At 41.9% G+C, this 22,026-nt stretch overlaps 1 protein-coding gene across 5 annotated transcripts in view; it reads right to left on the bottom strand.

The window, feature by feature from the left end:
- The window catches only part of Nmnat3 (nicotinamide nucleotide adenylyltransferase 3), a 121,966-nt gene that overhangs the window by 2,608 nt on the left and 97,332 nt on the right, over nucleotides 1–22,026 (bottom strand). For 4 of the 5 annotated variants that reach the window (XM_023706858.1, XM_023706848.1, XM_023706844.1 and 1 more), the window contains 2 exons: nucleotides 9,821–10,004; nucleotides 5,131–5,186 (listed from right to left, as the gene is read on the bottom strand). In XM_023706858.1, coding sequence (XP_023562626.1) covers nucleotides 5,131–5,186; nucleotides 9,821–10,004 — 240 coding nt within the window. Of the gene's footprint in view, nucleotides 1–5,130; nucleotides 5,187–9,820; nucleotides 10,028–22,026 lie in introns of all 5 variants that reach the window. The other variant, XM_023706861.1, reaches the window with a different exon arrangement.

Raw genomic sequence — 22,026 nt, 5'->3', positions numbered from 1 at the left:
GAACTGGGCATTGAACTCAGGTCCTTGCGCTTGCCAGGGAAGCGCTTATTCCACTGAGCCAGCTCCCTGGTCCCTAGGGTCACCTTATGATAATATAGAATTAACTTACAAATATGATGTATGTCTAATAGTAGCTGGCACAGAGTAGTGCTACTCTCATATGTGTTAACTGATATTCATTCATTCATTCATTCATTCATTCATTCATCCATCCATCCATCCATCCATCCATCCACCCATTTAACCATTTATCTACGAAGCTAATCATCAAAATATCCATTCAACATTTGTAAATGGTTTGCTTAGTGACTGGCCCATTTAAAACCATAAAATTCCTTTAGAAATTATTCAAGAAGGGCCTGGGATATAGCTCACTGGCATAAGTGCCTGCCTTGCAAGTGCAAGGCCCCGAGTTTGATCCTTGATACCTCAAAAAAAAAAAAAAAAAAAGATTCAGTAATTCATACTTCTAATACATTATTTGTAAGTCATATGTGAATTTGTACTGTTCTATAAAACGTTTTACCCTAATTTCTTGTTTATCCAGCCACTATAGTACAGCAGGAGGTCAGTGATTGGCCTTTCAGGTGACTGGGTCTCTGAACCCAGTTTCTGTGTGGTCTTCCCATGGGAATATTAAATGATGAAACTTAATTCCAAAGTCTCCTGGAGCCACAGGCACATCTATATTCCCACAAGTCAGAGAACAGACACCCCCTTCTTCTCTCAATGGATTTTGTGGGGACAGTTTCCAAATATCTGCCTCACTGTTAGGTACTATGATTTATTAATAATGACAGCAAGGAACACTATACATTCTGAACTTCACTAGAGGGAACAACTGCCCACACATACTCTAACTCCCAAATGAAAGGTCTGTCTACAAGGCTGGTGGTGCCTGCCATTCTATGTGACAACTCCATGTGGTGGGTCACTTCTTTTGGCACCATGTGCCTCTGCCCCCAACTGTGGCCTTCCTGTCTGCAGGCCTCATGACAACATTCACAATACCCCTTTCAAATCCATTCACACCGATGCTGCAGAATTTTCAGACTGAATGATTCTAAGCCTAAGGCATATAATTTAAGCAGTAGTGTAAAGGATGCCAAAATGCCTTGTCCTAACAATGACACAGTGACATAAATGGATGTCCTTGGGCATTCTGGGGACAGTGAGCCTCTGAGTAGCTATGAGTCTTAAAAAGTGGATGAAATAAAAATTTGCATAAACTGTGACCACCAGGACCTTTAGCTTTGGATGTCTGCTTGCCATACATTGATGTCATTCAAGAGCATCAGTCTTGAGTTCAAACGGTCCTGGTTTGAAATTTAGACATGGCAGTGTCCTGGGAAAGTTACCTAAATCCCAGGGGCCTGTTTCTTCAACTATAAAGTGGGGTTAATAAAGTGTACTGTGGAAGAGGGTAGCAACCGACAGGTTGAGTCAAGAAGGCAATGCCAGTTTTCTGCCTAGCATGATGTCCGAACACAGTGATAATGGTGCTGTCTGTCCTTGCACCCCTCCCTTGCACTCAGAGCTGTGGATTTCTGGGCCCCAATAAAGGCCACCAAAGATGGAGCTGGGCCTGCACATCTGATGGTGTAAAACAGAAACAGATCAAATGCCTACTGTTTTTCTGGGAAGATAATCCTTTAAACTTGCTGGCCCATTAGCCAAGGGAAGAACCCATCTTTACAAAAGACAGCATGTTAGGCTATTTAGAGGCCTCATTCATCCCGCAATATCATTCATGCATTCATTGATTCACTCATTGATTCATTCATTCATTTATTTCACTGGGCACTGAGTTCTGAACTAAGCCTTGCAGGAGAGGCAGGGTCTCAGTAGGGGAGCCAAGGAGGGAAGAGGAAGGAGGGGCAGGCCAGGCAGGGGTGGGTAGGGACTCTAGAAGCATCAGCAGAGGTGAAGTGTGGGGGCGGGAGGCTCAGCTCAGAACCCTGCCCCTTCACATGGCCGTTTTCTATCTGTCCCAGCACTCCCATGATTCTGGGTGAGTCTACCAAGGACTGCAAATCACAGAAGCGACAAGCAAAGCTGGGCTCTGGCAGCCAAAATGCTGAGTGCAGCACCTAATTTGCATTTTAAGTATAACAACACATAATAGAAGACAAGGCACCCGCAATGCCCTTTAGAAATATGTCACAAGTCCCACACATGCTGTCTTTATCACAAGTCCAAGTTACAGTGCTCAGAAAAACTGGTCTTCCTTTAAAACACTGCTCTAATTTTATTTTTTCTGATTAAAAAGATAAGTACTTATCATGGAACACAGAAATACAAAATTAAAATAGAAAGTAATGGCAACAATAAAAATAACTGTTTTCTACAAACTTTAGCATTTTGGTACACTTCCTCAGTCTGTTCTAGTGACTTAAACTTGCAATGTCTAAGCACAGAAGTATACTCATTTTTTTTTTCATACTAGAAGTGCCACTTTCAGTATCATATTCTGATTTTTTGTACTTTGTTCATGTTTTATGTAGATTCTTCATACTATTTATATAGTAATTTACTTACATATTTACTCCCTTATAGTTAAATATTTGAGGTTGCTTTTATTTTCTGCCACTGTAAAAACTTCTATGATAAACATCTTTTGTATCGATCCTTATCCCAATTTTTAATCATCTCCTTAGCTGTATTCCTAGACTGGGAATTTGTCACTTGCAAAGGCTATGATGATTTGAAGTCTCTGATGCATTTTGGTAAGCTGAAGGGCCCATTTTTCAACCCATGTTGACTTCCTTTCTGCACAGTTATTAAGATTAGAAAGAGGCAAGTAGAACTTGGGGTCTAAGTAGAGTCGGAACCTTGAAGGGCCAAGTGGCCCCTGGAAAAGTGCACGTGAAGTGGGCTCTGGGACAGCTCCTATGAAGGAGGGCAGCCTGGCTTGGTTTTGCTGTGCAGCGAGTTCTGAACTGAATCTTGCTGGAGAAGCAGGGCCTCAGTAGGGGAGCCAAGGAGGGAAGGAGGAGGAGGGGCAGGCCGGGCAGGGGTGAGTAGGGATTCTAGAAGCATAAGCAGAGGTGAAGTGTGGGGGCGGGAGGCCCAGCGCTCGGCCCCTTCACCCTGGCTGTTCTCCTTCTTTCCCAGGAGGTTGCTGTCTTTGGTTGCTGTCTTTTCCCAGGCAGGAGATCCTTCACACTGATGCAGCACCCCATCTTTGTGTCCTACTCTGCCCTACTGTCCGAGATGCGCTCTACCTGTACAGCCTGCAGTCGGTGTGCAGCTGCCTCCTCCACACCGCTTTCCTGACCTGTGCATAGGCCTGGCTCCATTCTCAGCCTGTCTCCTGGACTGAGGAGGCCCCTGCAGAACATATGTGGGGCCTTTCAGAAGGAGATTCTCACCCAGAGGAGAGGTAGAAAGGGGCCAGGGAGATGGCTCAGTGGAATAAGCGCTTGTCTGGCAAGTGCAGAGACCTGAGTTTGATCCCTGGTTCCGCAAAACAAAACAAAAGAAAACAAAAAGAAAGGAAGCAGAAAGTGATGGACAACAGGCACTGAGTCCTAATGGGTTTGTAGGGGAGAAGCCTATGCAGGTAAGGGAGAGGCAGAGAGACCAGAAGACACAATAGCCATCATGCTGGTGGATTATACGGGAGGCACTGCAATCCATAGTCTTAGTTACGTATACATCCCCAAACTGGCAGCAAAACAAACCAGAGTGCTTATTAATCACCATGCTGTGACTCAGGAGGTCTGGAAAAGGCCTGAGAGTCCGTTTTTGACAATTTCTACAAATGACTACTGTGTGTGGATCTGGGACCAGCATCTGGGAACTGCAGGGGCTACTTTCCAAGTTCTTTTATTTATTTTTAAATTTTATTCATTCATTCACTCATTCAGTACTGGGGGGTACAGGGTTTGAATGCAGGGCCTTCGCACTGAGTTCCACTCCCAGCTTGTTTCAATTTTTCATTCTGAGACCCAGTCTCGCTAAGCTGCTAAGTTGCCCAGACTGGGCTTGAACTTGTGCTTCTCTTATCTCAGCTTCTCAGAGTGCTGGATACAGGCACATGCCACCCTGCCCAGTTCCAAGTCCTTTTAGAAGATTGTTTTCTTCATGCTTTAGGAGAGTTAGCTTTGAAAAAATAAAAACTAACAGGCTTTAGGAAAAAGAAAAGGTTCCGGGTCAGCCAAATAGCTCAGCAGATTAAAATGCCTGCAATCAGGAGCAGGGGCTAGGGGTTCGATCCCCAGGCCTGCCATGCTGGCCCTCTCCTGGGGCGTGCTGAGATGGCAATTGAGACTGGTGTGGTGGCCTGTGCCTATAATCCCAGCTCTTGGGAGGCTGTAAACTGGAGAATCACTATGAGTCTGATCTAGTAGTGAGACCCTGAACACCTTGTAGACCCTTCCCTAAAATGCAGAAAAAAAAAAAAAAAAGAAAAGAAAGGTTTCAAAGTTGTCAGAGAAATGGCTGTAGGCTTTCTCTTCCCTGTCAAGTCACAATGCATAGGGATATAATAAAGATTCAGAAAAGTCCTGCAGTAAATATGCTATTTCAGGGGGACTCATCCTTGGGAGTATTGAATCCTCTGATCCAAAAGTAGTATCATACCAACCAAAGTTGGAGAACCTATAGTGGAGAACTGAAGATGGCCTGCTGAAGCTTGGCATGCTGATTCTCTGCTCACAGGACCTCCTGCCCTCCCACCACCCAAGGAGCTCCTGCTTATTTATTTGCAGAAGTGGGTTATGCCTTTGACCATGGCTACTCATACTCTGAAACCACAGGCAACCCGCTTCCATCAAACACTAGTAGAGGACAACAGAGTTACAAATTAGGAAGACAATGCAAGTTGACTTTGTGTATCTTAAAAACGTGTTTCCTTTTCTGAGTAACCCACTGAGTAACCACATGTTTTATAATGGCCCATTTTGAATTTTAAAAAGTGAAGCATTTTCAAAGAGCCCCAGCAATGCTCACCAGTTTATCCCTGTGTAGCCCTGACTAATCCATGTCACAAGTATAGGTCACAAGGTTAAGTCAGCTCCTTTGGGCAGCAAACCCCATGACTTTCCACAGGAATCCTCACCACCTCCCTTCCTTCTCCTGCAGATTCTGAGGCTTGGTACCCACCTGTAGGGTCTGAGGGTGTCTTACCAGAGTCCAGGCCCTCCATCTGGGTTCCATATCTGAGCAGTTGGCTCTGATGATGCCTGCAGTGTAAACATACAGGTTCAGGTGTATCATCCTCCAGCTTCTGAATCCACCCAGGTGTGTCAGGACTTAAATATCAACCCGATCCTACCCAACTTAGTTTGGTCATTCTGCAAATATTTGTTGAGGGCTACTATGTGCCAGGCAGCGTGCCAGGTGCTAGGATTCCACCTAGGTCCTCCTGGAGAATCCTATCCAAGAAAGTCTACTACCTTCCATTTGCCCTGGGTAAATGTGGGAAAGTGAGTCTAATCCTACTCCTGTAACACTTTCTTCATACATTTTCATTTGGAAGACAGGATTGGTAATGCCTCATTTTTAGACTTTTGTGAAGGGAGATGAGCTATGCACAATCAAAACATAGGTATAGGATGGCCCATAGGAGCTTTCATTAAAGATCCTTGCTCTTAGTATGAACTAATGTTCGAAAAAGCAATACAGTGAGGGCTGAGAGCTGGGCCTCAGGCCAGACAGTCTGAGTTGAGCCGCCTTTCTCACTGGCCAGCCATGTGGCCCCTGGTGAGTGCTTTCAGGTCTGTGTGCATGATTCTGCATCTGCAAATGGGGTGCAGTGACAGTGCCCACTTCCAATGGGAGGTTACGAAGATGACTGGAGTTAACTCATGCACACTGCCCCGAGTACTTCAGTGTGACTAGACTTATGCCAGTCTGGGATGCTCAGTAATCTGGCTTCCCCAAATCATGAGGCACCTGTACCTTCTCCTCTTTTCCAACACAAGTAATGCCTGGACACCCTTTCTTGTCTCAGGCTGATCTTCCAGCTTGTACTTATGACTGAATGCATTCATTCGAGTTGTATGTGTGAGGGATCCCTGCCTGGTGAGAGAAGTGTGTGCCTCATAGCCAGAGCTGGGCTCTGCTTGTGTGACCCTGCACGAGTCACTGACACCGAGTCCTGCTGACCTCATCCATTAATTGATCAGAAAAGTGAAATGCAACCTTATGTCCAACAAGAACCACAAGCACACAAGAGAAAATGCTTTTTCCCTGCAAGATATGGGGTGGGGGTGGGGGTAGGTGGGGGTGTACCCTACTGGCAATCATCACCAGGAGGTGTGTGCCATACCTGAAAAGCTCAGTGCCCTGCACATGGAAGGTGCTCAGCGGACTTGAGCTGCTCTTAGGACCACTGCTCTCTATCTTCTGCCTGATGCCAACAGGCCCCTCATCTATGCATCTTTGTGGTTTCTTGGAATGTGCCCATCTCCAGTCTACTGAGTTCAGGAATGGTGGAGGAGTAGATGAATACAATATATCTAGGCCTGGCCCAAAGCCCTTCCAATGGTTTCAGAGATATGGCTGAGGTTTTTTTTTTAAGAGCCTAGAATCTTTATTGAGAGCTAGTTGTGTGCCATGCTGTGCTAGCACTTACTCTGTAGAGTTTAGTCACCTTCACTAAAGCCCAAAAGCAGTCATTACCATCCCTGCTTTCAAAGTGTGTGTTGTGAACTCAGTCTGTTTATGAGCCTTTTGGGCTTCATTTTCATGGCCCTTTCACTGCTTTGGTCTCCGTAAGCTTCCTCTTTACAGATTTCCTCTTGGGTTTGTCTGAGCTTTCATCAGACTTTGACATATGTTTGAGACTCTTCTCCACTTTCTAACTTTAAATGTTAGGACTAGGAGTATGTTACTGATCCTTTCTGAGATTCCATGTTCACATCTGTGAAATGGGGCTAAACCCACCTACCTTTTAGAGTTGCTGAGCAGACCAGATATAGTAAAGAGCCTGGTACTCGTGGCAGGTGCTGTATTAAAGATGGTGATGGTTACTGCATGTACCTTGAAGCTTTTAATTCAAGTTAAATCTGCTTTGAATATTATCTGGATGTTGGAATTTTGTTCTATAAATTATTACTTGTACTTTCTGTATGGACTTCCATACTGTTTTTTGGGGAAGGGCCCGTTGCTTTCTCTTGCTACCTGCCTGAGTGGTACCCAGCTCTAGGCCTGTGAACTGACCCTGGGAACATGTTCTCTGTGTCCTCAGCTCTCCTTGGTCTCCAGAGAGAGAGTCACCAGAAAGTAGGGTCTTCATGTTGTGACCTCATGTTCCCAGCTAGCATGTTACTACTTTTGAAGAAGGTCACAGCAGGCCTTCGGAGTTGAGCAGACGGCAGCTCCACCTCTAGCTTACTGGTTGTGACTGTGATGAACTTAGCCTTTCTGAGCTTCAGTATTTTCAGCTTTAAAAGGAGGGCAACATGTGGTTGTATTCGCACGGGGCTTATAAGACACTGCTGATGGGTGAAGGAGCACACAAGATGGCACTGTGCCCAAGGGCCTCTCCCATAACAGGGGGAAGTTTCCACATGCTCTGAAGACATAAATATTGGCCTAGATTTACATAAGTTAGCATCAAATAAACAATCTGATGAGGAGAAACAATAGCCCTTAATAAGCCCCACAGTGACTTTGTATTTGTTACTGCGTCAGTGTGATGTATATTCAGTTAACTTTATGAAGAGAATACTAAATGGAGAAACTGACTGGGTGTATTTCTACCATGCTTCTAAAACCACTTGAATTTACAAATTTGGGACAGATTTTTGACCTTTAAAACACCTTAGTCAGCTATTGTTAAAACTGTGTTTACTATATTAATGACTAACACCCATTGTAGTACAGTATTCTTCTAAGACCCTTTAAAATATATCGATGGCTAGTGTACCCCACCAAATCAAAGCCTTGGAGGTGAGTATTTTTAAAAAAATTTTCCAGGTGATTCTCACAGCAGGGTTTAGATCACTGCTTTGAGTGGATCTCAGTACTGATCAGGAGTGGATTTCACACGTTCAGTGCTTGACATGGGGATCCTCACCAGCCCTGTGTTAGAATTAGCAGGGACCTCTTTAAACTCCACGCCCCTCCCAGAGATCATATCTGTGAGTGAGACTCAGGCATCTGTCCTTTCAACACCTCCAAGGTCGCAGCTGGCACTGAGAAGCACTAGACTAAAGGACTTTAAAGTAAAAAAGAGAAAAATAATGTGTTCAGTAAAATCTGTGCTCATCCCTGGATTTTGTAGCAGAAGCAGTAGCAGCATTACCTTGCTGTGGCTAACACCTAGGTGCTCACAGATGGCTTTATTGGTTTTAAGGACAAATCATGGCAAGCATTACAAGTGCAGGGAGGGCAGAGAACATTACAAGCACCTACTACATTATCTACAACTAGATAATTTGCCTATACCATCTCACTTAATTTGCACTGTGTTTTGTGAAATAGGTGGTGACATTCTCATTTTATCAGGTGCAGAATCAAGGCTCAGGGACGCCACATAATTTACACCAAGCCATTCAAGTAGGCTATAAAACCCATGCCTTCTGCAGCACTGCCTCTTGAAAGTTGGAAGGAAAAAAAACCCCTTATTTCTGACTACACATAAAAGCTAAATGACTTGTTGGATTTTCTGTTGTTCTGCTTCTACTCCCTTCCCTTAGCCCAGATAAATAACAAATGACTAAAGCTCATCCCATAAGATAATAGAGTTTGTAAATTTATTCCATACACATTTTTCAACTTGAGTTTTTCCTTACATAGATGGGTAGTTAAAGATGAAGGGAACATGTACCTTAACAATTATTTCATGTTTTGTCTCCTTTTAGTTTGGCAGCAGTTTCCAAAATGCAAATAAAATTGTTAAATGCTTGGAAGTGGGTCTTTCCCCCAAAAAGGTAAGTAATAAGAACCAGGACCTAGAATCTATATGTTTAGAGAAAACACAAACACTTCTCCGAAGTCCTGAAAGTTATTGGACCTTGTCACTTTCTCTGTGTCCCTGACAACCACAGCAGTGCCCAACACAAGCCAGCCCACAGTTTGCATTCTCTTCTGGTAGAGTGGCTGCTGTTAATGAGGAGGCAGGCCCTACTGCCTTCCTCTGGTAGCCAGGGCATGGGGAACTCCCTTTTTTCCTACCAACTCCTTGCGAAGTTTCCAGATACAAGTCAGTGACACCCTGCTGAACATGCAGGGCTGGACTGAAACTTTACACGGCTCTATTACACTGAACACTAAGAGAAATTCCAAAGACTTTTTTTTTTTTTTTTAAATCCTGGCTATTTCTAAATTTAGTCTTATTTTTCCTTCTACTTCACATAAAAGTTTGGATTTAGGGAATCTAAGATTCTTTGCAACTAGAAAAGAGATTCTTAAATAGATTCAGTTTTCCCACCTAGTTAATGATGAAAAAAAAGTAAAAATCCTCACTTAATGATAGGAGGCACTTCCAGTTCAGTACATACTGAAATATAGTAAATATTTTTTAAAATACTCAGTATATTTTATATTCTCATCTTGCAAGTGAGAAATGGGTCTCAAGTGAATCGTTGCTCAATGTCACACAGCTGCTAAGTGGTGGCCCAGCCCCCATGCCACGGCTTCTGGGAAGCAGTCAGGCTAGGTGTTCTCACCAAGTGGTTCCTGATGGACAGTGGTTTTGACTTATTTTCACTTGAAAACCTCTCTGAAAATCCAACAGATCTCTCTCTCCCTAAGCAGAGACACTTCTAAGGTCTTGGCTAAGCAGTTCTGGCTGAAGCCCTGCCAAGCAATCTGTCCTGACTTCTACCATGGATCTGTGACTCCCTCACATAAGAAGATGGCACTTTACCTCAGCACATTCACTGTCTCCATCCACTGTGCCTGCTCACTCTCCCAGGAGTCTACCCGAATCCAGTCAGATGACTGCAGGGCCAGACGGGCCATGGCCACTCGGTGATGGGAAGACACCAGGTCTTTCTTCCTGTAGTTGTCATTGACAGGTGAGATGATGCCTTCCATCACCTGGTACAATCCTAGATAAGGGACAGTAGTGAGGCTGCGTGTTCAAACAGATGTTTACTACTCGTTAGCACGAGTTCAGGCAGACACTAAAAATCTCTGCCTGAGTGGGAGCAGGCCTTGACGTTCTCTGTTGGTGGACAAAGGCAAGACACAACCCTGGCAATCACATGCCATCCTCTAGGGTCTTCTACAACTCAGAACAGCACTTCTATTGAGAGGAAGGTGGGGCCCAGGAAATAAGCCCGTATAGAGCAACACAGACAGTAAGGGTCAGAACGTGATGACCACTGTAATGCTCCCGTCTGTGGGAGAAGAGACATATACTCTGTAGTTTCTTAGGCCAACTAGGGTATTCTGATGCTGGGCAATGAGGGATGGGATTTATATGAGTCAGGTTTGGTGGAAGATGGGACATGGATGGACGACGCAAGCCTACAGTGACTTCGGAGGGGTGTGCTATGTGGGTTGTGTGATCAGCAAAGGAAAGTGCATGCAGCACTTGTGAACCCATGTGCCATTTATGCGATGAGAGAGAAACGTTAACGTGTTAAGGAAGCTCCTAACACTTGGGCATTAGTTACAGTAGCCGAGCCTGTATGATCCTGACAGGGTGACTTTAGAAGTCCCTGCTAATCCTACATTTCAAGCTTCTGTCATGCATGGATATTGAATTTTATCATTTTTTTCTCTGCATCTCCTGAAATGATCGTGCAATTTTTTCCCCTTTGGTCAGTTTAACATAGTGTTGTCTTGGTTATGGTTTTCTCATTGCTGAGACAAAATACCTGACACCCAAAATTAAGGAAGGAAAGGCTTATTTAGCTCAGAGTGTGAGGAGGTTTCAGTCCATAATTAGCTGGCTCCAAGGCACACGGCAGAGGGCAACAGTTCATGGTGGCAGAAAACAGCAAAAGCAACAAGAGCAAAAAAGGAGAAGCAGTGAAGAAGCCTCTCTTTCCTTCCCTTCTATGGTATGCAGGCAACCCACCCCAGGGCAGGTGGGTGTAGCACGCAGACCCATAATCTCAGCATTGGACCATGAATCAAACAAAAACTCTAGAAGCCTGCCCCATGCCTGTCTGAGGCACTGGAGGGACATCTAAACATGAACTATAATAAATGTGCTGCATTAATTTTCTAAGCTGAAAATAACACTCCATTTCTGAGCTAAAGCTGATAGAGTATCTTTTTTATGCACAGATTTGCTAACTTTGCCAGTTGTTTCTGGGAAGGTTGACAGGTCTACATGGTCTCCTTTCTCTTATTGTCCTAATCAGGTTTGGGGATCAGGGTTATGCTACTCTAGCAAACAGTGTGGGAGAGCTTCTTCTGCACTCTTAGGAGGGCTTTTGTGGAGGACTGAACATTTCTTCTTGAGTGCTTGTTAGAACTCACCAAAGTCTTAAGAGGCTGGAGTTTAACTTGTGTGAAAAATTTTGACCACTAAGTTTTTAATGACTATGATTCAGATTTTCATTTCTTCATTATAATTTTTGGCAATCTAAAATTTTTCTAAGAGTTTGCCCATTACATTTAAAATTAGAAATCTATTGGTGTAAGGTTCTTCACAAAGTTCTCTTGTTTGTTGGATGTCTGTACCATCTTCAGGGGTGGCCTTTTTTTCCCCTTCATATTGGTTGTGTCTACTTTGGTGCTAGAGGTTTGTTATTTTATTAGTCTTTTCCAAAAACCAACTTTCGGCATATTGATCTTCTCCACTGAATAGCTATTTTGTTTCACTAATTTCTGTTCTTACTTTCATTGATTCTACCACATTCTCTTGGTGTAGTTTTGCTGTTCTTTTACTCACTGCTTGTGATATGTGCTCAGCTAACTAATTTGCAGTTCATCTTATTTCCTAAAATACACAGTTCAGGCCTTAAAATTCCCCTCTGAGTCCATCTTTTCTTTTACCCCACAAGTTTTGATAATATTTAATAATATAGTTTTTCCATGATCATTCAGTTATAAACATTTTCTAATTTCTATTTTTGTATCTATTTTGATCCATGAATTAGAATTGTGCTTCTTAGTTACCAAACATTTTGTGGTTTTGGGATCATATTTTTGTTATTGATTTCTAGTTTAGTTCCACTGTAGTAATATAACATACTTTAAACTGATTCAAGCACTTGAACAAAGTTGATTCTTGCTTTATGTCCCAGTAGATGGTCAGTCGTGGTAACTGTTCAATGTGTCCTTAAAAAGAATATGTATTCTGGGGCTGGGGAGATGGCTCAGTAGAATAAGCACTTCCCTGCAAGCGCAAGGGCATGAGTTCAATCCCCAATAAAAAAAAAAAAAAAAAAAATGTATCCTGTGGTTGTTCAATATAATGTTCTAGCCATTCAGTTGTGATTTCTGATTGTTTTGTTTAAACCTATGTTCTTACTGAGTTTTCTGCCTGCCTGTAGTATTAATTATAAGAAGTTTTAAAGTTTCCTATCCTATGATGGATTTTTTTAATATTTTCTTTTAGTTTTTTCCACTTTTGTTTGATATATTTTAAGGATATATGATTACATGCCCACAAACTTATAATAGGTATGTATCTTCCTGTGAATAGAGCCTGTCTCCAATATGATAGTTTGTTGTTAAATTTAAAGTGTAACGTGCAAGGAGCCGGGAAGATAGCTCAGTTGAATAAGTGCTTGCCTGGCAAGTACAAGGGCCTGAGTTCAATCCCTAGATCAGCAAAAAACAAAACAAAACAAAACAAAACAAAACAACCAAAAAACAAAAAACAAAAAGAAGTGTATCTGTCTAATTGCATAGCCTCTACAGTTATACTTTGATTAGTACTTGCATGGCATATTTCCACCCTTCATTTTCAACCTTTCTACACTTTTTATGCAAGACTTTGTACACAGCCTAATAAATTGTCGTCTGACATTTTTTTTGGACTTTTAATCTGGCCATTAGGTTCCCCTACATTTATTTATTTATTTTAGTACCAGCAATTGAACTCAGGACTTTATGCTTGCCAGGCAGGTACTTGCACCACTGAGCTATATTTCCAGCCCTCACTTACATTTAATGTGAATGCTAACATATTTGAATATATTTAAAGCTGTTATCTTATTTTGTGGTTTTTTTTGATCACACATATTGTTTCTTTTATTCTGTTTTCCTGACTGCTTGGATTTTTAAATTTCATGTTTAAAAATATGAGAGCAGAAATTACAGATTCTGTCTTAAAGCCAAAGTAAATGCAGATCTCCATTCTCCTGTTCAGTAAGAGGGCTTTGGGATTCTAACTCTCTTTATGACCCTCCTGACTTCTACGCCATTGTTACTATAGTTTTCACTATCTTCCTCTTTTCCCTATTAGACCTGAGTATTTTCTTTTATGTTACCAATGCACATTTAAATGTGCTCCTGTATTTGCCCTTTTTTGCATTTAAGTTTCTTCCTACATATAAGACTTTATATTTGGGAATCACTCTCCTTCTGATAAAATACATTCTGTAGTTTCCTTATGTAAGTGACTTCACTCTTGGAAGACATTTTCAGATTCTCAGTCTTAGAAAACGGTTACACTGAGTATAAAGAAATTATCTGCGGGCTGGAGAGATGGCTCAGTGGTCTAAAGCACCTATTTGAAACAAGCTTGGCAAAGCACAGGGACCGTGGTTCAATCCTCCAGCACCACATGCCAGTCAGCCCCGCCCCCTGGCGGGCTGAGCTGGCCACACACACACACACACACACAATAAATAAATGTAATAAATAAAAATAAATAAATATTTAAAAAAAAAAGAAATTATCTGCAATATTTTCTTCTATAGTTTGAAATTACTGGTTTTCATTATTGGTTTTGACAAGCCCTCTATAAGTCAAAGTATCATTCCTGTGAAGTAATCTTTATTTTATGATTGACTTTTAAACATTTTCCTTGCCAACCTGTGCATTTCTTTCTACTACCCCATTTGGGATCACCGAATCTCGTAAATCTGTGCATTGGTGTCTTTTACCAGATTTGGAAAATTCTTAGTTATTATCTCTTCAGAAATTACTCTTGTCTGCTGTCATTCTTTTTCTTTCAGTCCTTTTATCGTCTGTGGAGCCTGAGGTTTCTTCTCTACTGGAATTTATAAAAATCCCGCTGTGCTCCATTCTGGATGATTTCACCTGATCTATATTCCAGTTCACTAAGTTTACATTTTGGTTCTGTTGATATGATTCGACATCATCAAGCTTTCCTTCATTAGCATCTTGTAATTTTCAGGACACAAATTCTGTACATGATTTTTAAGATGTATACCTAAATATTTTATCTTCTTAGATAATTTTAAATGATATTTAAAAAATTTTGATACTCACTATTTGTTATATGTTATTATATATATGCATTAATCTTTGTCTTGTGACTGAAATTCATTCTAGGAAACTTTTTGTAGATTTAGTGAGGTGCTCTCTACATGTCACAGGCAAATAAAAAACATTTTATTTTTTCCTTTCCAATGAATACACCTCTTGTTCTTTGAGACCTTTCCTTTATTTCTAATGTAAACATTTAGTGGTAATAATTTCTCTTTTTGCTATGCTTTGACCATACCAAACATATTTTGCTTTTTTGCATTTTTACTTTCATGCAATTCTCCATCTAAAAAGTTCTTTTGAAATGTTCTTGGTCTGTGCATTATTTAGAAGTATGGTAATTTCCAAGTATTTCAGTATTTTCTTGTTCTTATTTTCCAGCTTTTATTTTTTATTAGTCTATATCAACTCACCTGAATTATTTCTGCATTGCCTTTCCTGTTTGATTTTAGCTTTATCCCATTATGGTCAGAGACCATACTCTATCTGGTTTCAAATTCTTTTAAACTTGTTGAGATTTGTTTTATGGTTCACAATATGGGCTACCATAGTGGATATTCCACCCATGTTTATAGAAAAATATGCTTTCTGCTTTTGTTGGGTCATGAGTTTTCTGAACATCAGCTAGAGCTTGCTAACTGCACTGTCCATGTCTCCACACGTGTGCTGATTTTTGGCCCAGCAGTTCTGTCAGGTAGTACTCACTGCTGACACTGGGGTAATGAAATCTCCACCTATAATTGTAAATTGGTCTACTTTGCCTTTCAGCTAGATTCATTTCTGTTGCACATAGTTCCAGACTGTTTTTGTGTGTATATGGGTAGGATTGTTAATTTTCTTAGTGACCTTTCATTTGATCTCAGTTTTATTTATTCTAGTCATTTCTAGAAATTCCAATAGGTTCTTCAACAAATCTGCTAAGTTAGTTCTTGCATTTTTCTTTAATGTGTTTCAGTATCTATATCTGACAATAGCAACTTCAGAGTCTGTATACATTATTTTTTCAGTCTTTTGCTTCTACTAATTCTTAATGTTTCTTTTATGTTCAGTTATTATCGAATGTTTGCTGGTCAATGCTTCTGACCAGTTATTTGTGGCAACTGCTCTAGATCTTTGATCAATAAGCCCTCCTCAAGAAGGGATTTGTGTTTGCTTTTATAGGCATTGGGAGTAACTGAAAGACCTTAAATTCTCAACTTAAGTTTCTCTGGCTATTACAGACTGAGGGTTGTAAATCTAAGCCAAAGCTCAGGTGCGGCCACTTCTTCCTGTGCACATATAGTCTCTTTTTTCTTCTTGCCTTAGCACCAAGACACCATGGCAGTGAAGTTCTCTGGGACAGGAGGAAGGGCGTGGTTTAAGATCTGATTCATCCTGGCTGTGGTTTCTTGGTTTCCCAAACTGCGAGGACATCCACCTTGAACTCTGCCTCTCCTGGCTTGCTTGGCCCCTGTTTCAAAGCCTCTGTAAGCAGAGCCCATGGGGCTTTAGGCGCTCTGGGGCTTTAGTGCCTGCTCACCTCTTTATTTATAGGTGTTTTTCAGCTTGTCATCTTTAGAGGTAAAGTCTGAAAGATGCTCCTCCCACCATTTGTTACTGTTTTAGTAGAATAGTTGATCCATAGCATGGAGCTCCCTGGATGTATGCTAGAAAATTTGTAATGCATTTCACATCTCTAGTCTTCTTGGCTGTCTTGGGCTGTTCTAGGCAACTGAGATATCTGTTGCTTCTAGGGGTTGCAGAACCTGCCTAAGTACAAGGAGGTGATGTTAGTTTTGACTTCCAGAAATGGCTCCTAAAATTCATTTCAGAGGTACCACTTGTAAAGGGTAAAGTTTTCAGTTGTTCAAGAATGGAGGGAAGGGGGAAGGAGCAGAGAGAAAGGGGACATAGAAAGAAGATGCATTGTGTACATGTTCTGGCTCCCAAGGATGAATGTAATCATGTGTACTGCAAGCAAGCAATAAAAGTATTCAAAAAAGATTTCAATTGTATGAGCCAGGTTTGTGAGATAAAAAGGTTTAATTTCTTTAAGAAGATTAAAAAAAAAAAAGGGCTGGCTAAATAGCTCAGCAGATTAAAGCATCTGCAAGCAGGTGTAGGGGCCAGGGTTCGATCCTTGGGCCTGCTGTGCTGGCTCTGCCCCTGGGGTGCGCTGAGGTGGCAATTAAGACTGGGCATGGTGATGCGTGCCTGTAATCCCAGCTCTTGGGAAGCTGTAAACAGGCAGATCACTATGAGTTCAATCTAGTATTGGACCTGAACACCCTGTAGACCTTTCCCTAAAAAAAAAAAAAAAAAAAAAGGCAAGGCAAAACAAAACAAAATCCAACAACCAGAGCCTTGGACTCAAAAAATACAATGGTACTAAAGTCCAGAGTAGTAAAAACATAGTGTGAGAATGGGCCTTTCTGGCAAGGGTGGCATGAGGTGCGGCAGGGGTAGAGAAGAGCCTGGAAGGAAGTCTTGTGATCAGAGTTTAGGCATGAGTCAAGGCCTTCTCCTTATGGCCTGTTACTCTGAGATAAACTTGTTGGGACTGGGGGTGGGAGGGGATCATTAAGAGGCCAGCTCATGTTTGGAAACTGAAGAACAGGTGGGTTCATGTTTTGTTCCCCTTCTGGAATTCTCAGAAGAGACCACCTTTGCCAATACAGACCAGCACTGACAGAGAGAAATGGCTGTGTATCATGAATGGGAAGAGAGGGCTCCCCAAAACACCTCTCCCTCAGCTTTAGCAGAGCCTAGCAGAGATTCAAGACAATTTTCAAGGCTCCTTAAATGTGGTAATGAAAGGGGTTGAGAACTACCAGTCAGCATATCTCCTGAGGGAGGGAACAGGGAACAGAGAACACAGCTCAAAGCAGGGACCACGGTGTTGGGAGTACCATGGAGAGCCAGATACAGCAGACATCAGGGAAACAGTGCCAAGAGTGGCTACAGAGCCCCCAGTATGAAGGCTGAGAGAACAGAGGATAATGGTTAAGATTAAGGGCAAAACAATTCAGCTGGGGCAAAGAGAATGCAAGTGCTCCTTTGTGGGTGCTTGGATGTTGAGCCTCCCAGGATGCTTTAACCTGTTTTGGGGAAGTATGGAGGGAAAGATGAACTTGATTATAAAATTGACCAATAAAAGACTAGCTTAAAATTAGGAGTTATTTTTAAGTGGTATTTTTAAACCCCATGTGAAAAAGTTCTTATGAATGAATTGAGTGTCATGGAAAATGACATTCTTAAGTCCCATGCTATCCATGGGACGGGCATGTTACTTTTTCTCTTTCACTCTTTAAAATAAATGGGGGTTGAAAGAACTACTTCCTGTTGAGTGCCAACACTCTGGGGCAACTGACATACATCTGACCTTCACATTAAACTGATTTACTGGAGGAGGCAGGGTAGGAGGAAAGGGACCATCCAGGCAGTGCTGCTGGGCATCCTGGATACCCAGGTGTCAACTGTGAAGGTTTAGCTCATTTTGACAGCACAGGTTGTGCACTGAGAAATCGATGCTTTTTTTATAGCACCCAGGAGAGGAGAGTCAATAAAAATAACAATTTGAGCTAAAACTCTTTCTTGCCCTCCAAATGGTCATGAACCTAAGTTTTTCTAACCTTCCTGCTCTTGGCCATGATCCCAGTGTTGCTTTTTTATGTGATCTACCCCTTGCACCTCTATTACATGCAGGGACTTTTCCTGTGACCTTTTGCTGCCTAGACTCACCTCTATTACAGCGCTTGTACGATAATGATCTGTCTGCCCTTGTCTTTCTCTAAAGACTAAGAAGAGCTCCTTAGGGCACAGACTTGTCTTTTCTTTCTGGGTAACACACACATTAGTTAGCATGGAGCTTTTACAGCCCTTACCTTAGATTATCAAAGTAATACACGGCTGATGTTAGCATGGCAGAGAGCACTCCTTGTTTATCTCCACACTCTCTGGAAACTAATAAGGTGGCAACAAAGGAATGCAATGAGCATGAAACCACAAGGACAAAGGGATGGGAAAGAAGACAACAGTTGGGAGAAGTAAAGGAAAAACTGGAAGTTGGAGAGCTAAAAACAATGGTAACAGAGCAAGCAGGACCTGTAGGCAGCAGAGGCAGGAAGAGCCCAGGTAACTGTACAGCTGTAGACACAGGTGTGTGAGTGGCTCAGCCTGCAGACCTCTATGTGGGGAACCAAAGCTTGGAAGCAGAGCCAGCTGAGTTTGTCTTTCTATATCTCTCAGGCCCCAATTGCATGCCTTGTTTTCTATCTAGGCAGGAGGCCAGCTATCTGGCTTTTATCTAGGTTGGACCACAGATAGCCCTGGCTCCCTGACATAGGTGTGGCCGAAGGGAGGAAGTAACGCTCCTGAAACAAGAGAACTGTTTGACTCCTAGAACCAAATTAAAGTTCTTTCTCTAGGGAAGAGATTTATCCCTAAGACAGAGACACATATTCACATTTGAGGTCTTGGACCTATGGTATGATCAGATGGCCATGAGGAACACCAGATTCACTCTCATACCCTGAGCTTCCACCTACATTTCTAGCCTGATGTGCAAGTATAAGTGGAGGGCTGCTGTGTTTTGGATATGGTTAAGTGCATCTCCAAAGGCTCACATGCTAAAAATGTGGTCCCTGATATGGTAGCATTAAGAGGTGTGACCCATGGGAGGTAACTAGGTAACTAGGTAATTGGGAGCAACTCCTTTGGAAGGAGTTAATGCTAGCATTGTGGAGTGAGTTTGTTTCCTGGCATGAGCTGTTGTACAAGAGCTGGACTGCTTCTCTCCATTCTGGGTTGCTGTTTTGCCACATGATCTCGCATGTGTTTTCCAGCACTGTGATGTTGTCCATTACAAAGCCCTGATCAGAGGCTGAACAAATGGGGCTGACTGGCTCCAGGCTTCTAGTCTCCAAACTATGAGATAACAACTGTGTTTTCTTTATAACTACGAGCTTTAGGCAATTTGCTATCACAACTGAAAATGGACTAAGATGAAAACTTAGGAAGAGACAAATCTTAGGAAGGCACTTAGCATGAAAGACAGAGATGAAAACAACTAGTAGGAGAAAAGGAACTTGGAAGATACAAGGTAATGCAGAGAACAAAAAAAAAATTTAAACACCTCCTGCAAATGTCAGAAATACTGTAGAGATGATATACCACCCATGAAAGAGTACAGAATCATAAAAAGGAAGAAGCTTTTAGAGATTAAGAATGTTCACCCAACAATAATCACCAGCTGCCTACTCCATGCTAGGTGCAGTGCTAGATGCCAAGGAAGTAAATGGTGATGCCACAGGCTGGTGATCACCCGCATGGGACTTGACTCAGGTGGAGACAGCAACAGTAGGATCAATTAGGAAAGATTAAAAAGATAAACTTAAGGAAATTGTTTGTTGGCAAAAAGAGAGCAGTAGGGGTGTGACCCAGGAGGAAGATCAAACTGACTAGAAATTCCTGAAAGCACAGAAACAGGGAATCGTTGAAGAGACAAGGAAAAATATTTTCCCTGACAAGAAGGACGTGCATTTTCAAATCACCAGCCTTCTGAGTACTCAGCACTTGAATAAAAGAAAGTTCACTCCATGATAAACCATTATAAAATTTCAGACCCTGAAGTTTTGAAAAGAAGAGCCCAGAAGTTTCCAGAGAGAAAAGCAGAGGTCAAAACACACAGGAGTGTAAAGCAGAAGTGCACTGTGCTTCTTAGAGCAGGTCTAGAACACAGAAGAGAGTAGAGCAGTCTTCAGAGGGTTAAAGCAAAGGGACTTCCAGCTTAGAACTTTCTATTTGGCCAAGCCATCAATCAACTAGAATAAGAGTTGGCAGATTTTTTTTTTTCTATTAAGAGACATAAGTGATTTAGGATTTGTGGGGCATGTACAATCTTTCTTGAACAGTCTTTTTAAAAAAATAAAATGTAAAAAAAAGTCTCATAAGTCATATAATGAATGAAAATAGGCTGTGGGTCACATTTGGTTTGTGCGCTACAGTGTAACTCCTTGAGAGTGTAATAAAATTGCATTCATATATTCAAGATCCTAGAAAATGCACCTATTGTTTTGGCTTAGATGTCCCCCAAAGCCTCACACGTCACTAATGAGTTCAGTAGCTAAACATGCTATTAGTAGGCAGGGCCTGGAGGGGAGAGGTGGGCCACTGAGAGCACCAGCTGGAAGGGGAGCCGCCCACCTGCGTCCTGGGCACCACGGTGTGAGCACCCTGCCTCTGCCATACCTTGGAGCCTGCAGACTGTGGAACAGAACTTCTAAAAACCTGGAGCCCAATGAAAAGTCTCCTCCTTTAAATCATGGGTGTCAGATATTGTGAACCAGCAATAGGAAGTGACCAAGAAAGACAGCCCCGATAGCCTTTCTCACAAGGATGTGGAGGATGCACTCCACTAACATGAGACAATGAACAAACCAGTGAAGATGAGGGATCCAAGAAACCAGGTTTTGGAATCCGAAGATAGGCCTAAGGAATCTCTGTGAACAGTGGGAGGAAGTCCCAGGATACAACAATACAGTGCATGTAGAGCACTAACCAATCAGGTAAGGGGGGGAGGGGCCTCCAGGGCAGACGTAGGACAGAAATGGGACAGACAGAGCACAGGTGAATCGTCTGTAGTAGAGTTTCAGAGATCTTGTAGAAAATTTATGATAATTACAGCTAGGTGGAAAGAACCTAAGGAAACAAATGACACAATTACTCATTCTAGAAAAACTCAGTTTCTATGCGAGACATGGAATCATGCCACACTGCGTGGTTTATTGAACACTATGCTGACATGGAAGCAACAAATATTAATTGAACCCAAAATTGTGAGCTCATAAATTTGGGAGTGTGTAGTGGGGGTGAAGTGTGAATGGGAGGACAGATATCTGAGAAGGCTGAATTTTCCTTTTTCATAATTGGAAGGTAATAGATAACATGCAAACCTGAAAAATCAGGAGGCAACTGTGAATTCGTTATTTAGAAATAGGGAGTCGAAGACCCACAAAGTCAGATGAATGAGTCAATGGCAATTAGTCAGGGAATGAGGAATCAGGGGCAGGGAGAGATGGCACAATTAGCACTATAAACCCAACAGGAACTTAAGTATTTTTATCAATATACAGATTTATCAATATATTAAACAAATTTAGAAATCAATAAACATTATAAAAATAATCCAGTACACTGAAAAGTGTGAACAATCTAAAGTTAATAAAACATATCTAATAGGTTAAAACTATATTTTGGTTTATTTCATCTTGTATTTATTTTTCTCTACATAATGTAAATCTATTTTAAGTTAGATTATATCAGCAGCATTTTTCTTGGGTATTAACTAACTTCAAAATATTTATTGGGGGTGGAGAGAGAGTGCAGCAGTCTAAGTGCCCACCTGGTAAGCACCTGAGTTTGATACCCAGTACTGCATGCCATGCTGGCCCCCTGTATCAAATACATACAATTTTAATGAGTTAAAAATATTTATTTATGTTGGAGAGGCTGTGGGGAAAAAGGAACCCTTCTCCACTGCTGGTGGGAATGCAGACTGGTGCAACCATTATGGAAATCAATGTGGAGACTCTTTAGAAAAGGAGTCTTGGAGTGGAAATCCCTTTAAATCAGCGATTCCTGTACTGGGAATTTTCCCGGAGGATCTGAAAACATCATATCATAGGGATATATGTGTGCCTATGTTTATAGCAGCACAATTTGTGATAGCCAAAT

This window comes from Octodon degus, unplaced genomic scaffold (genome assembly GCF_000260255.1).
Source record: "Octodon degus isolate 3935 unplaced genomic scaffold, OctDeg1.0 scaffold00008, whole genome shotgun sequence".
NCBI lineage: Eukaryota > Metazoa > Chordata > Mammalia > Rodentia > Octodontidae > Octodon > Octodon degus.
Note: the sequence above shows the minus strand (reverse complement) of the source record. Positions and strands in the feature narration are given on the sequence as shown.